We start from the raw sequence: 16,973 nt of genomic DNA on the forward strand, positions 1-16,973 counted from the left end.
AGATATTTTGAAGAATGGCAGTTGATGGGCATCATTGACTTCCATAGTATTTTTTTCTTTCATACTATATGGAAGTCAATGGGGTCCATCAACTGGTTTACCGTCATTCTTCAAAAGAAATGTTTTGTGTTCAGCAGATGAAAGGAATTCATGCAGGTTTGGAAAAACTTGAGAGGTGAGTAAATGATGACAGATTTTGTTTTGTTTTTTTGCAGCAGCAGCAGCATTTTTGGACTAACTATTCTTTTAAGTAATTTTTCATTCTCAATGTTTGCTCACAATTATGACCACAAGGTGGCATAGTATAAGCGTTAATAATGGAGATCAACCTTGTTTAAGATTTCAACTACAATAAGCGTTCCACCACACAAATGAAGCACTCTCCTGGTCTTTTATTTCAGTATACAGTTACAATACCATCTGAAGTATTAATGCAACCAACAGAATTATCAGTCAAAAAGTCTGATGACAATAGTTGCAATGCTTCAATATCTATATTTGTGTGTGTGAAATGTTACAATGAAAATGTGCATGAATTTATTAGAATTTGGTTTTTCCCACTTTTGCTTAATTTAACAACAGCACTCAAGCTGCTTTAACCCCAAGATTGTATAAAGCAAGAACATATAACCGATGTCAAATTGATTAAAAAAATAATGCAGATTTCTCAAATATTTGTTCTTCATTTCACACCATAACGTTTCTTAACTTTATTCTAAGATGTAGATAAAAAAATCCCTGATTTTCAATAGTATATATACATACCGTTGAAAAGTCTGCTTGTCATTAAAAAAAAGTATGCTCACCAAGGCTGCATTTCTTGAATTAAGAAATACAGTAAAAACAGCAATATTGTGAAATATTATTATTATTACAAGCCTTTTTGTAATTAAATATATTTTAAAATGTAATTTATCCCTGTGATGGAAAGCTGACTTTTCAGTATCATTAGCCTACAGTCTTCAGAGTGCTGATTTGCTGCTCAAAGAAACATTTCTTATTATTATCAATGTCGAAAACTGTTGTACTGCTTAATAATTTTTGTCTAGATACATTTTGTTCAGTATTATTTGATTAAAAGAAAGTTTAAAAGAACAGCATTTATTTGAAATATAAATCTTTTATAACATTATAAACGTCTTTACCGACACTTGTAATATTTAACATATTTTATTTCGTGTCTGTTTGTTTGTTTATAATAATAATAATATAAATGTATATATTATATAAATGTAACCTGAACAGGTATTCTCAGTATGAAATCATTATTTATGGAAACATAAACAGAGGTGTTCTGTCGCCCCCTTGCGGCTGTAAAAATCACACTCGCCTTGCGTCATGAGAGAGTGACAGAGAGAAAGAGAGGGAGAGACACACACACACAATACCGCTCCGATCCGCGAGCTTCACCGCACTGACAGTCCACATCTTACACTGCTGACTCTAACGGCGGAGCCCTTCAGATATGGCGGGGCTTCGTTGAGAGGGACAGCAAATCTCCGAGCACTATCGTTCACAGAACAGTTTGTTTTTGGACACGCGTCTCCCCCAGCCCTCCTTATGCACCGCTGCGACGCGGAGAAACGCCAGCTGCGCTGAAAGAGTCGAAGAAATAGGACGAGAGTGATTTTTACCCCCTTAAACGGACAATGGCGGACCGCGATGCGCTGCCCCTTCCATTGGAAGTGCGGGCCAGATTGGCTGAGCTGGAGCTGGAGTTATCCGAAGGTATGATTGACATTTTAAATGACTTATTTTGTTCGACAATATGGTTGTTGCGGAGGATACTTTAACGGCCCCCTCTCCTCCTCCCACCCAAAAACCCAACGCTACCTCCACCACCATACCAACACAACCAACACCAGATGTTGGAGCCAATTATTCTCCCCGCAGCAGCACCGAGGTTGTGTTCGTAAAGGCGTTCATTTGCTGTAATTCCCGCCGCATTTTCTTTGTTACAATGTATCTATTTGACCTTGAGGAAACCATTCAAAGACTTCAGAATTGATTTTTCCGTTAGGATTTTAAAAATGCGTTTCCCTTGAGACCAACGGTCAAAATAATACTGCCTTGGAATCTTCATGTAGCCGTTGATATTTTTGAATTTCTGTGGCTGTGTTGTTGTTCATGCCAGTATAACGTCTTCAGTACACCAGCATTTAGGTAAACAAGCAGTTCCTCACAAATGCATCGCCATATATGCCATCTTTACACTGCAAAAGCTGCGTCTGAAGCTGCATTTATACCACAAAACGACAGTCTAATGCTGCGTAAATTAATTTACACGGGATTATTATTGATTATGAACGTTTTTAATATGAAATTATAAATCTGGAAACATGAAATCATTGATTTATAAAAATATGAATGAATAATGAAACGTATGCTCTTGTCATGACAGCAACAAAGCTGTTTAAAAGTTTAAAGCTGTTCTGATGCTACATCATTTGCAAAGAACCAGAAATGGAAAAATATAGTTTCTTCTTGATTTATAGAGCATTTTTATGTTTAGATACAGAATAGAATGCTTAGAACAGACTTTTAATTATTGCTTTATTTAATTTTTTTGTGTGTGACCAAGTTTTCATTGCATTTCAAACATAAAAAACAGTATATATAGGAAATAGTTTTATGTCTTTTGAAGGCATTTTCTAAATAATTAACGGACTACAACAATAAAAAAACATTTTTTATTAATGTGACACTGCTAATTTCCTTTCATATAAAATTTATGCATATTCATCATTAGTTACTGATATTTGTAGAACAACAAAAAAAGGGGTCTACTAATAATCATATTGGTTAGAGAATTTTTTTTTAATTATATCAGTCATAGAAAATCAGTATCGTCCAAACCAATTATTGATGGCTCAGAGTTGGTATATTTGTGTATGGCTATTGTGCAGCACTGTGTTTTTGCACAGAATTTGGAGTCAGACAGAAACACAGGCATGTACTATTTAAATAATTTGTCATGTTGAGAATCTTGACATCTGACATAAGCAAACTGAATTGAGTGAGCTGTTTTATTTCTAGTACCTGGTCCTTGTGTGTGTGTGTTTCATGTGCATTGTCTGCTGTGTGTAGATCTGAACCATTTAAGGCTATAAGTGCTTGTGCATTTGTTAACCCTGCCTCAAAGTTCCAGGCCTGTATCTCCAAACGATCCTAAGCACACTGCGCCAACCTGTGTAGAGAAAAACAGCATCATTTTATACCAAATAAGTCACAGTCAGTGGGTTTAACGGGCCATCAGTAGATACATCATCACATATACTTTTTGAGTTTAGTGTTGAGTTTGTCTTAAAGAAAGCTGTATGGGTACTATTAAACCCACCGTTACATGTTATGATATAGACACTAATGATCTTAAATGCAGGGTTTGAATTATGGAGGTGTCTGACTCTGACCCCACTAATTAAGACTTCTTGAACCCGCTCAAATGAAGTCATAACAAAAGATTCGGATCAGCTGAAGACTAGCTTGGCTAGGTTGGAAGACCAGCTTAACCAGCTGAAACTAGCTTAGAATAGCAGATAATCTTAGGCTGGGTTAAACGGGAGGGATGTTAGAGAGAAAAGTATTCATGTTTGCCTGAGGAGGTAACCATATAGGCCTAGGATCAGCAGCTTGGGATGGTACTTTAATACAATAAAAGTATGTCATTATTTAATATAGATTTAGATAACAAATATGTTAAAAAAGTTAGTGTTTTGTTTAAAATGTCTTAAAGGGGTCATATAATGCCATTTTTGTACAAGCTAATATGATTCTTTAGGGTCTAAATTAAAAGTTTGTAATATACTTTAATTAAAAATTCTCATTAGTATTGTAAGAAAACACTTATTTTACCTGGTCAAAAACAGCTCTGTTTTCAGCACGCCGTTTCAGTGCATATGCCTTTAAATGATCATGAGCTGCGCTCACCCCGCCCCTCTGTTCTGCGCATACACCGTTTGTAACACAATAACACAATAACCATAACGCGTTGTTCAGTATAAACGTGGAATTATGAATTATATTGAGAACGTCATACATAGAAAACATGCCGTAATGTACCCTGAGTGTAAACCTTAGACGCATTCATTGTGAAGCGTGCAGCTAGCGATTTGCAAAGATTAATATAAAGTTTAATAAAATGTTTTACTCACTTCCGTTCTTCTGGTGGTTCAGCAGGAACACGAATATCTGGTACCGATCCTTTTTAGCAAAGCTTCTTAGCAAATCCGGCTTTATACTGACCCTCGTTTATAAAGCAGTCTGGTGTGTGAAATGATTCGCGCAAACATGAAAGCATTGACGTTGCTCGTGTGGAATATTCCCTTCGAAAACAAAACTCAGCCACTGCGTCTTCAGCGGTTTGGATTCAGGAACATTAAAATGACTGTTCGTTATTACACCCAAGAACAGAACACCACAATCGCTTAGACGCCATTCTGCTCATAGACAGTGCTCCAGCACATCAACAATGACCGCGCCGGTCCGGTCCGCGCCGCGCAGACTATGATTGACAGCTACCTCATGTGCGAGGGCGGGTCTGTGTTGAAACGCTCCCGTCAATCAACAATCGTGGGAGGGGCGTCCGTTTTATTGACGTCACAAAAACGAACGGCTCGATTTGAGGCAGGGGAAAACATATAAGGAGATTAAAACAAAACCACTGGATGGATTTTTATCATTATATGATGTTTGTGTACAGGCACTGCCAACACACATTTCAGTACAATCAACTTGTAAAAGTGCATGTACCATTATATGACCCCTTTAAGATGGTTAGCCCACAGGTTGCGCGAAACTCATTGAATAATTTGCACACTGCTTAAATATATATCCCTAAGTAGATTGTCAACTAAGCATGTAGGTCCACATCTTTTATAAACCAATCCTGGCTTTCATTTATGGATGGGTGTGTGGTATGTATCATCTACAATTATATCGTTGTTTTAGCAATGTCGAAGCTGATATTGAGTATGTCACTTACTTTGCAAAATCAAACAAAGAAATGCCGAAGTTAGAATGTCCCTAAAGTTCAATATATGGGGGCCAATTTTTTTGTCTTATAATTTTGTATGATAATCAAGCAATATCACACAAGCAAGAGTGCTGTTTTCCCCCGAATATCAGTTAGAATATCTGCACAATTCGGCTATTGGAAATGAATCATAGTGTATTTTTTTTCCATACTATAGAAGTCAATGGGCCCATTAACTGTTTGGTTGATAATTAAAAGATTGTGATCTTTGATTCAAACACACACATGATCAAATCTGCATTGGCGCTGCCGCTGATCCAGAGAGAGTCGTTGTCATGTATAGTATGAAACGGCTTCACAAACAGTCTTTTTACCACACAGTATCGTTTCTTTGTTACAAATATTTATATTATCATAGAAGAACTGTGATAAAAGTGTATAGATCGAATATAAACACTGATGTCTATGGAAGCGATTAAAATAGAGTGAATCAACTTTTGACAGGCGCTTCAAATAATGATTGTATCGATTACATCAAGTGACTGTTACAAAAATGTATTTGGTATTGAATCATTTGTTCAAGAGATTTGTTCAAAAAACTCTGATTCATTCAGTAATGAAAAAATAAAACACTTATGAGTCATTGAATCTTTCATTCAAACCTCTTTTTAAATGATTCATTCATATTTATTAAACATTTGAAATAAACTGCAGCAATTAACATTTGTCAGACTCAGAACCTCTTGTAAATGACATGTTATTTTGTTTAGTAGTCTGTTCAGCATTGTGGGAGAATCGTGATCTCAGTTTGAAACCAAAAAATGGTGATTCTTAATTTATCCGGCTCTAACACTAGAAAGTATTGAGGATGTATTGAATGTGTTGTTGCTATTAGTGTAGTTGTTAATGGCTCTGGAATGGAAATGAGTGTTATTTCAATTCTTTAAATGGCAAACACCTCTTTTTGTGACCAAATGTAATTTCAGCAAAACTTCACTTAAAGATGATCACAGGCTGCTCCATCTGCAAGTGGACACGAGTATTTTTAGCTGCCCTTCAAGCTTCGTTAGCCTTAATCAGCTCGTTTTGCATTTAAACGTTTTGCCTCACTTTATGACTGCGGTGGAGGGAGTATTCTGGCTCGATTCCCTGATTTTCTGCAGCCATCTATGATTCTTCTGAACCTCTGCTTGTGTTTGTGTTTGCCTTTGTAGAAATAAGATGCTCCCTTGCCATTCCAGCTTAGCTTGTGGTGCTGTTTAGCACTGCGCTCATGGAGAGGTGATTATCTCAGTGTGTTGGCTCAGGATGAAAGGCCTGGAAATTACAGAACGTCTGCTCATCAGTTTGCGAAGAAAGATTTGCTTCTGTTTACTGACCTATGATGTCCTTAAGGGCAATATTGTGTTTCCTAAACTCTGCATACAATGTAACTTATTGTGTGTTTCACTGCCTCCATTTATAAGTCAAACATGGTTTAGTTTTGAACAAAGATTTTATTTATAGTATGCATCTTTTACTTACACATGAGGCTTGTTCACGATAGAATGGTTGATTTTGATTTACAAGGCTTGGAAATCTTCCTCAGATTGCTGAAAGTTTCTCTCAGTGGTCTTCTGTCTATGCTGGCAGACTCTTAATGCATACTGATTCTTCTAACTCAGTATTAGTCTCGTTCATGCCAAATAAAGGTTGAATGGATCTCATTTTACCCTTAGGGTAACTCTGTTAGTAAGTGAAAAGGTTAAGTTGTTAAACAGGGGTCATGCTGGCTGTGGAAGAAAAGAACCCCTGTTTGACCCCGATTTGAGGCCTTGTCTGTTGAGAATGTCAGAACAAAGGACCACAAATGTATGTAAAGATGTTTTATTGATGTTGAAATAATTTTGCACATTTGACATATTCACAGATTTATGGACCCTTAGTTATGGTCACAGTAATGGTTTTCTGTTTTGTTTCCTTTTCCTGTTTCCCTGCTCTTTTTAGTTTCGATTTCCTTGGTTACTGTTTATGTCCTCGTTTGTTTCTATGGTTACTTATGATTTGCAGCTGTCTTTCATTGTTTGTCTTTTATTTATTCTCCCTGTTATGTTCAGTCCCATGCCGTTTTTGTTAATGATTTACATAGTTGGCATTTCTCTTATGTTGTTCCTGTGATCCCCTGAGTAATTTGCATTGTGAATAAAGATTGTTTATATCTGCTTTGTCTTTGTGCGCGCTGCTGACTACCCATAACATGTATATAACGTAGGAACGCTATTTTTTTCATCATGAAAGCCAATAACATTCTCCATTAAAGCAATTTTTCTCCACATAAATACCAGAAATAGGCTATACTTAATGAGCATGAGACTTTTTTAACCTAAAAAAATCTTACTGGCCCCCAAACTAAAGTCTTAGGCATGTTAGTATTTTTCACCCCCAAAAATGGTTTATTTATATATTTTGCAATTGCTGTAGTGTGTCAGTAGGTAACAGCAGTTTACATTTCCAAACATTCCTTTTGTTTTGCCATTAATTGTTATAACCTAGTGATATTTTTGTATGCATAAAGAGTCTGAGGGTGTATTCACACCTGCCTTGTTTGGTTCGATTGAATCGAACTCTAGTTCGTTTCCCCCTTTGGTGCGGACCTTTTGGGCAGGTGTGAATACAGCAATCGAACTCGGGTGCGGACCAAACAACCGAACCGAGACCCAGCTGAAGAGGTGGTCTCGGTACGGTTCCAAACGAACTCTGGTACGGTTCGTTTACGGTGTGAACATGAACTGACCCAATTGCAAGAAAGCACTGCGCCTTTGAGTTAACAGGCTTCCGTAGTCGAAGATTTTGGCATAATGGTTTGTGTTATTGTTGTTCAAGTGCGAAAGAGAATTCCATTCCGGCGCGCTGTCTGGCCACACGATACTGTTGCGCGTCTTTCTGCGCGTCGTGTGTGCATTATTGGAATGGAATGAATTAATGAGTGTGTGCATCAGGACATTCACATACAGAGCGTTCTCTTTAGTCTAATCGCGCATAGATGCAAAAAAAGCTTTTGCAGTCCATATAAGCCGCGTTTCCACCGCAGGAACTTTACCCAGGAACTAGGAACTTTGGCCTGGTACTCGGTGTGTTTACACCGCAGGAACCAGGGCCCGGTTGCATAAAGCACCTTAAGTGTAATTTTCCCTTAACCTCCTGGGACCCAAGAATAGACTTTTGTCCACTGTAGTGGACATTATATTTTAGTTAATTTCTCTGACATCATACATGTCACATGACACAACCTGGGTGTCCTGTAAAGAGCACATTCAGGACTTTTGAGAGATACCAAATGTTTGGAGGTTTCACCATGAAAACAACTTCTCCTTGGTCTTTAAAAATGTCTGACATTAAATTAGTGATCAAATGTAGCATTCTTATGGAAATATGATAATATATTGTAATTATATTTAAATTGGACTACTTTTTCAAATTGTATTTCATAAAACAACATCTCAGGAAAATGTTAAGGGGTTTCAAATAAAAAAATTACTTTCTGTTACAGAACAGGGCATTGATTTCAAACGTGTCCACTGTAGAGGACATCAGGACTAAAATCATGTTTATCAGGCATTCTGGGAGACACAACAAGTGAATATGGAAATAAATTATACATCAATATTCCTATGAAATATTAGATATTATTATTAAAATGTTGCCAATTATTACTCCAATTATTACACTTATTTTTTCATTAAATGTTGCTCCAAGAACACATTAATGTGCAAATTAGATACAGTGTGTAGATACATTGCATTGAATGGGAATATTAATTTATGGCCATTTTACCCACATATTGCAAAAAGTAAAATGGTGTATCAATTCATTCCATTATTTCTTTCATAACATAGTTGAGAATAATCTTTATACAAATTTTGGTTGATAAAATCCTGAAACCCCAAAATTTATTGGTGATTGAAAAAAAATCCCATTGCTTTTGCCTATACATATAATTTCATGTCATTTTATTTTTTAAACAACTTAGTCCTGGCGTCCACTACAGAGGACATAGCATAACGTATGAATAAAATATTATTTTATATATGTGTTTTTTTACCATTTGTTTATTGTGCTCTAAACAGTGTGATGACATGGAAAAAAACTAAATTCAAAAAACTTTTTTTTTCTGGGTCTCAGGAGGTTAAAGTCGCCCTTATGTTTCCCTTAAACCTAAGGGTGTTGCAGAAAAATACCATTAAGTGTTACTTAAGTTTTTTTTTTTAAGTGAAACGTCATAAACACTTAGAATTTCCCTTAAATGCTGTTTTTTCACTTAAGTAATCGTTAAGTGTTGCATAAAACCCCTTAACGGTAATTTCCCTAAGTATAACTTAAGTTTGGAAATCGTAACCTTAAGAGTAACGCGGACAAAAATAAGACGACATGGCTGAATTTATGAAACCAGCTGAAGATCATAGGGAATAGGGAGAACCCTTTGGACTAATTTAGCAATGAAAAATTGTTGCAAGAATACCGATTTGATCGACGCGCAATATTTGACATCGCTATCAAACTAGACGGCTGTCTGTCTGTCATTACACGCGACTCGCATGTAAACTATCACAACGTTAAGTCAGTGCGCGCACGGAGAGTGTGTGGCCGACCCGTGCAGAAAGAAATTCACAGGAGAACGAGCTGATTCTGTGTTTTAAAAGGAATCATGACAGAAGAAAACAGGTATGCTATGGAAATATACTCAGCTGTATTTCGAGACACAGAGCCAGAAGTGCATTCACAAAACCTAAACAAATGCCAAAGCATGAGACGGTGAACAACACAAACTGCCGCCACGTTCGGAGCTAACGCGGTGTTGCGTGATAGCGTCACTGGACTGACACGTGATATTCCGACATGTTAGTGTTTTGCGTATCTATGGCAACAACAGACTTTTATAACGTGAATCCAGGATCGGTGTCGTGAAACACTTAAATGTTTCCCTTACCTAAGAGAACCGTTTAAGAGATTATATGCAACACCCTTAAATTATTCTCTTAGGTAAGGGGAAATCGCCCCTTAAGTATCATACTTAAGGGAAAAACTTAAGGTGCTTTATGCAACCGGGCACAGGGTCTAAATGAAGTTCCGGGTAGATATTTCCCCCTCCGAAAGTCCCTGCTCGCGAGGTAGTACTTTTTCAAAGTTCAGGAACTTTCGCGGGTGGGGCTTGTGCGCTGAACATGCTGATTGGTTGTGTTCACGCCGCATTATGATTGGATAACTCCGCGCAGCATTTTATTTTAACCGGAATTTTTAGAATCTATTGCAGTTCGTGGCTTCATGCAGTAATGAAGTTCCATGCAGTAAGAGTTGTCTGTCTGCAAATATGGAATTTAATAAAAATAAAAAAGGCAGCTGGACCGACGACGAGATTCAGGCTTTATTAAGCGTATTTGCGGAAGAGAAATTTTCTGCGCGTTCGCCCCAGCCTTCTCACGGTCAATGTCCGCAATAGCTGATAACATACGCTGTCTAATTTTAGATCTAACGTTAGCATTACGAGCTTTCTGAACACGCTTTAGTATCAGTGCTCGTCTCTTTTCTGCCGTTTTGTTAATTACCTGGTTAGTAAACCAATACATCTCAAACAACTGCAGCACAGTGTGAATCTCTTCCATATTTATTATAAATGTGGCGCTCAAAACTGATTACTGTCTTTTACAGTCTACTGACCGTCACAAGCAAGCAATGAGCAGTCGCGCGCAGTTTACCCGGTACTTTAGACCGCGATGTAAACGCAGAAAGCTACCGGTCTGGGGCAAAAAAAGTTCCTGGGAAAAAAGTTCCTGGGACAAATTGTTCCGGGCAATTGCGGTGGAAACGCGGCTATTATGTAACGATAGTTACAATACAAGGATGATGCTGCGTTAAACTGGACAAACTTAATCGCAAGCATTAACATTGACAGCACTTGTTAGCAGTACAATAAGAATCTCATTATTTGAATGTGTGAACATACCCCCTCTCTATGAATGAAAACTTTATACCTTATCCGTCTTCTGCGCAGTTTCTTCATGTACACAGAATAACACAAAATTAGTCAAATAACAAATATTGCAGTACGAAATATCTCCATGCTGAGCCTTTTTTGCACTTCCTGATTTCCCTACTTGAGAATCCCTGTCCAATGAATGGACAACCTTAGCACACGTGTGGTTTTGTTTAAAAATTTTGGTTCACTTGCAAAAAGAGCAGTGTGAAAGGAACCATACCAAAAAAAAAAAAAATTATTTGGTCCGGACCAAAGCAAGTGAACTATCGGACTTTCCTGGTGTGAATACACCCTGACATCAGCCGGTGTGATCCACACAGAGATCTGATCTCACCATCACCGAGTCTGTCTGTGATTACATGAAGAAAAGAGAGACAGACTAAATCAAAAACTGCGGCAACGTCTCCAAGACGCTTGAAAAATCCTGGCACATCGTTTTTCAGGTAGTTTTGCGGGTGCGTTTCTTCAAGCATCTTGGAGACGTTGCCGCAGTTCTTCTGGATTTATTATGTCTCAGTTTTTTCTGTTTCTTCATGTAATCCCAGATAATGGTGAGATCAGATCTCCGTGTGGATCATACCGGCTGTTGTCAGACTCTTTGTGCAAACAAAAGTCTCACTGGATTATTACAATTAATGGCAAAAGGAATGTTTGGAAATATAAACTGATATTTGCTACTGACACACTACAGCAAAAGATATATATAACTAACTGGCTTAAAACCATTTTTTTTGTGTGGAAATACTAACGTGGACTTTACTTAGACTAGTACTAAGTACTAAGACTTTTGCACAGTAGTGTATATATGTATATACATATATATATATATATATATATATATATATATATATATATATATATATAATGTATTTTTCTGAACCTCTTAGATTTGTAGTTCTAAGAAGGATGCTGTATATTTAGTGTAAAGTATTTAGTGTTGCTATATGGCCAGTAAAGAAGAAGAAGATAAAGGGAGTGGTGGAATGTTGTGAGGTATGTTAGGGGCTCTGATGAGAGCTGACAGAGGCTGTGCAGTGGGGTCGCGGCGCTGCGTGTGGTGCAAGATAGCGGTGCTGAGGTTGTGTCACTGCCAGTCACCTGTGCATGGATGGACATGGGGAGATCATGACATTTGCTAAATGCCATAAATTATTCGTAAGCTGTGCCAGACAGACGGCATCTCATTGCTTTGCCAGCAGTTTTAATGTTATATTTGACGGTTGTTAGCTAATAGCTGTTGGTTGATTTTTGTAAAGATTTAGTAGGAAATGTATAGTTTGTTTACCTATAAGTTATTAACAGATACTGTAGCATCTGGTGTGACTGACATCATTTCCTCTCCCCGTCTCTTTAATCTCTGTGGGAGCAAATACCACGAGTCCCGGTTTCCCCCCTCTCCCAGATTTCCATAGAAAAATGAATATTAAACAGCACTTCCCTGTTCACGGTATCACACCAGCAGGTTTTTTTTCTCTTCCTTGTATGTCTCACTTCCTCATGATCCAAATGTAGGTTAATGAACTGAAACATGCTCTTTTTGCCTTTTTATCTTGTTGTATACTGAGGTGTTCTTGGATGGATGAATCTCAGGAAGCTTCAAGAACATTTCCAAATGACATTTCACCCAGAATCATTAAGAATATTTTGAATAATGAAAATGAGCGATTTTTAGGATCTTTTTTGATTTGTGAGACATTTTCATTAGGCACATTCCCTCATCTCATTCCCCAATTCTCATTACCACTAAGAAATCTTATCATAATAAACATTTAGCTGTAATTAAAATAAATAAATAAATAAATATATATATATATATATAAGAACCACGATTAAGAAAATTTACAATAATAGTTTTGTTGGCGAAAATGTGCTTAAGTACTTTCAAAATTAGGTCACAATGCTAAATAAGGCTTCATTTACTGATTTTGGGGTGAAATATAAACTAGACATGGTTTCATGAGATACACTAAGAAAGTGAACTCGCACTTGCGTTTTCATGTAGCGTGATAAAGGAGATCTATTACCACAAATCTTCTTTGACTGCAGTTAGCCTTGTGGGATTATGTCATCCTACTGACCTCCAAACTGCTTATCCGCCGCTTTCATCCAATCACTGTTGTCTGTTGACCCTGTGACCCCCCCACTCAAAGCAGATGTTAAGATCTAATAGAGAGGATTGTTCTGACAAAGTTTTTTCTTTGCCTAAACAAACATAATGTATTTCACAAGCACGTACAAATTACCATCGCAGGAGAGACTTCAAAATCCTGTTAGCATATGTTTCATGTGCTATAACTCCAAATATCCTTTCTTAATGATATGAGACTGAGACTAAAGTTACACAAGTTCTGTACATGCCTGTTCACATCCAGTTTTCCCACATGTTATGCATGGATTGTCGTTTTTTTCCTGTTGTTGTGACTGTTTGAAAAATGTCATAGAATGCCTACGAGATAATCTTGAAGAAATCAGTCCGACGTAGCATAACTGGAGACATCGAAGAGGAGGGAGACGCAAGGACAAGCTCAAACCATTACATTTCATACTAATCCAAGCTAGATTTTATTCATAAACCCACAGACACTTAATAAACGTTCAAACTTGCACCATTTATTAGTGTAGAAGCCACTTATAGCTTTATGAAAGGCAGTAAACAATTTCACACCTTGCTGACTCGCTCCACAGCTTCAGTGAAGCTAAATCTCCTCCCGCTCTTGGAAGGCATTTCTTATACAGGGAATTGAGTGCATATTTTTTGCCATATGACCATGTTATCAGGCTGTAACTTAACGCTGCATTTGTAACCAAACCCTCATTCGAGGACACAGCTGCCTCAGAAGAGCGCCTGCCCGGCCCGCTGACCACTCTGCAACCACATCCGGCTCACATTGACCTTTAACCCCGTCACTAACCGAAAGGTGTAAGCTTATTTCCTTCAAACCTCCTGTCTGCTCTGATTACAGAAAAATGTGGCAAGTAAATAGACAGAAAGATACGTGGTGTTTAATAATACCGTAAATAATGCACTCCTGAAATAACGTCATTTGCTTCCTTATAGCAGCTAAAAGCATGTCCCAGACCGGTCTTGAAGATGTAACTCGAACGTTGTTTCTTTTTGAGCTAGATGAAGAAAACACTGTTGGCTGGCTGGCTTGGAGAGTTTTTGTCAGGATTTTCAAATGCCTCCTACAAATAGCTCCAGCACTAAACTTTTTTTTCTTGTGTTTTAGGGTAACTACTCGGACTAAGGGCTCTAACTCAGCCGTTAAGCCTTGATACACTTGTAATTGGAGGGGAAAGTGGCGTTGAATGAGTTTAATAAGTGAAATATTTTACCACATTAGATTGCACATGTGTTCAGTTTGGTGTTAAAACGTAACAGATGTCTGTCTGTGTTGCCCTTAGTGAACCTTGATAACTACACATAGAGAAGAGGCTCGATTTGTTTCAGATGGAAATCTTGAACCCTTCTGAAGAAATCTGCAACATTCAGGTCTTAAAGCTGAAGTGTGTAATTGTTTCGATATGCGTACTTGCTCCTATCCCAGCTTCATATATGGCGGCTGTAAGCATGACATTCGTAGGTTGATTCTGTTGAAAAGCATGATGTCACTATTAAAACAGTGCTCTGTATGTTTGAATGTCCCGACTACAGCAACATTGACTCAACCAATGGTGTGAGTTTGGGGCCAGACTATCTGTTTATCTGACCAATGAGTGTTCTGGAAAAAGGTTTGTTTGGCAACACTAGTGCTTCAGAATTTTCACCTTCTGCAGAACACAAAAGAAGATATTTTAAGAAGATGAAATATTTAGCCTAATTGTATGGATGGATGGATAAAATGAAATCTTACTGAACCCTGTAGTGTGTGAGCTATTGCTTGCAATCAAGCATCACTTTTGCTATTTCTCAAGCTCATATTGCTTGTTGAAATGTGGATTTTTTGGGGGGGTTTTGCAGGAATGTTTTCATAGTTCCTAGAGGGGTGTAACGGTACATGTATTCGTATTGAACCGTTTCGGTTCGAGGCTTCCGGTTCGGTACGCATACAAACTGAACGATTCCTTGGACCATTTTTCTTGCCGACAAAATTCGCACTGGCGCGATCACCACAACGTTGCGCAACATCAAATGGCAAACGTAATGAAAGCGGAACGAAACTGCGCTACTCATTATATTGTGCTTCACGGATCGTTTGACCAGCAACATCTGTGCAGCGCGAGCCGATCTCGATCAAGCGACACTGTTACAACACAGCGCTAAGAGATCCAGTAAAGAAAACATTTTAATTCGCCACTGAAGTAATAACAGCACTGCGAGATCTAGTGAGAAGCATTCACATTTCTCCGTTATTAACCGTAGATCTCTAGATCAAACAGCGCTGACGTGGAAACCAGGAGAAACATTGTGCCGTGAATGAACTAGTAATACTTTACGTCCACAGACCAGCAACATTAACCATGGATTTAATATAGTAACACTAACTGTAACCAGTTTGGCTGGAATAGTGAACTGCTTTCAAGTACTTCACACATCTTTTTCCAGCTCTTCAAAACTCAAATAATATATAAATAAATATATATATATTTAAATGTTATTTTTAATGTGATGACCAAAACATTATTTGTTCATCCTTCAAAGATGACCCCCATTTATAAACCTGAAAGTTTCAAGACGTAGGAAAACTCAGTTATTTAAAAATATTTTTTTCTTTTAACAAATAAGAAATTTCTCTGGCATTTCTTTCTTTTTGCTGTATCGAAAACGTACCGAACCGTGACTTTAAAACCGAGGTACATACCAAACCGTGATTTTTGTGTACCGTTACACCCCTATTCCTAGACTATAACTATTGGCGGAAGTACCCGCTTTTTGGCGTGCTCTCATAGCAGGAAAATGGTTTTAGTTATAGGAACGCCTTTTGGGGGGACTAAATCAGCTCCTACTTCAGAGTAGGGTCTAATGGGCCTTTCACACAGGACGCGGAAAGCGCTGCGCTATGAAACCCATTCATTTCAATGGCTTGCGCGAAGACGTTTTGTTGCTGCGTCGACCAAAGCACAAGCGCAGCTCGCGCGGATGCCGCGGTCAAAGTTCAAAATAGTTCAACTTTTGCCGCTGCGCTCTGTGACAATTACCAGCGCGGCCAATAGAAACGGGACATCCAAACAAACACGGAAATCAAAATGGATGAACGGCTAGCACTGTGCACGGGACAGATACATAGTTTACTGCTGACCGAAAGGAGGAACAAAAATCAAAATAACTAACGTTATTATACTGACTGGTAGAACTCCCGCTTAAAGTTTTTGAAAACTCCGCCTACTTTGCTCTGGCATAGCGCAGCGCAAATCACGTTGTATCTGAAGGGCAACGCTGAACCCAGCAGCCAGCGCAGCGCATTCCACGTCCTGTGTGAAAGCCCCTTAACCCAGCACAATAGGAACTACCAGTGATGTAAGTGTACATTGATTGGATGAACGCATTCTATACGAAACAACAGCACCCGCGACCCGCCATTCTTAAAAAGCTGTTTACAGACACATAGTTTACATATTCTTACTCCACGAACATGCAAAACAGCGATAGATGGACCGATGCCAAAGTACAGGCACTTCTCAAGCTTTACGCTATGGAGTTGTTGACAATGTGAATGCCGTGCTTAAATGACGTCGCTGTCGGTCGGCTTGCTTCACTTCAGAGTTCCTATTGGCGGTGCAGATGCAACCAGGAAAATGGCCCTAGGGGAAATATTTGCTCTCGGGGGACTGTCCTGGTGGCCAGTTCCTATATCTGAGTTTCTGGTGCAAAAGCCCATTAACTTATGATTTGTTGGGAGATGATAAAATTGGTGAAAAAAATCCCATATACTTGCATTGAAGGACGGACCCGAGCCACCAACCAACAACCACCTAACAAACCTGACTAGCAAGTAGCAACCGCATAGCTAAACCCTGGCAACCTCCTGCCCGCCATCATGGCAGGAA

General features: G+C 38.4%; 1 protein-coding gene across 9 annotated transcripts in view; it reads left to right on the top strand.

The window, feature by feature from the left end:
• Nucleotides 1–1,368: 1,368 nt before the first annotated feature.
• dip2ca (disco-interacting protein 2 homolog Ca) overlaps nucleotides 1,369–16,973 on the top strand; it is a 126,600-nt gene continuing 110,995 nt past the window's right edge. For 8 of the 9 annotated variants that reach the window (XM_056249147.1, XM_056249149.1, XM_056249148.1 and 5 more), the window contains exon 1: nucleotides 1,369–1,728. In XM_056249147.1, coding sequence (XP_056105122.1) covers nucleotides 1,650–1,728 — 79 coding nt within the window. In that variant the 5' untranslated portion in view covers nucleotides 1,369–1,649. The remainder of the gene's footprint in view (nucleotides 1,729–16,973) is intronic. The other variant, XM_056249155.1, reaches the window with a different exon arrangement.

Source organism: Rhinichthys klamathensis, unplaced genomic scaffold, assembly GCF_029890125.1.
Source record: "Rhinichthys klamathensis goyatoka isolate OS25496 unplaced genomic scaffold, OSU_Roscu_1.1 h1tg000059l_1, whole genome shotgun sequence".
NCBI lineage: Eukaryota > Metazoa > Chordata > Actinopteri > Cypriniformes > Leuciscidae > Rhinichthys > Rhinichthys klamathensis.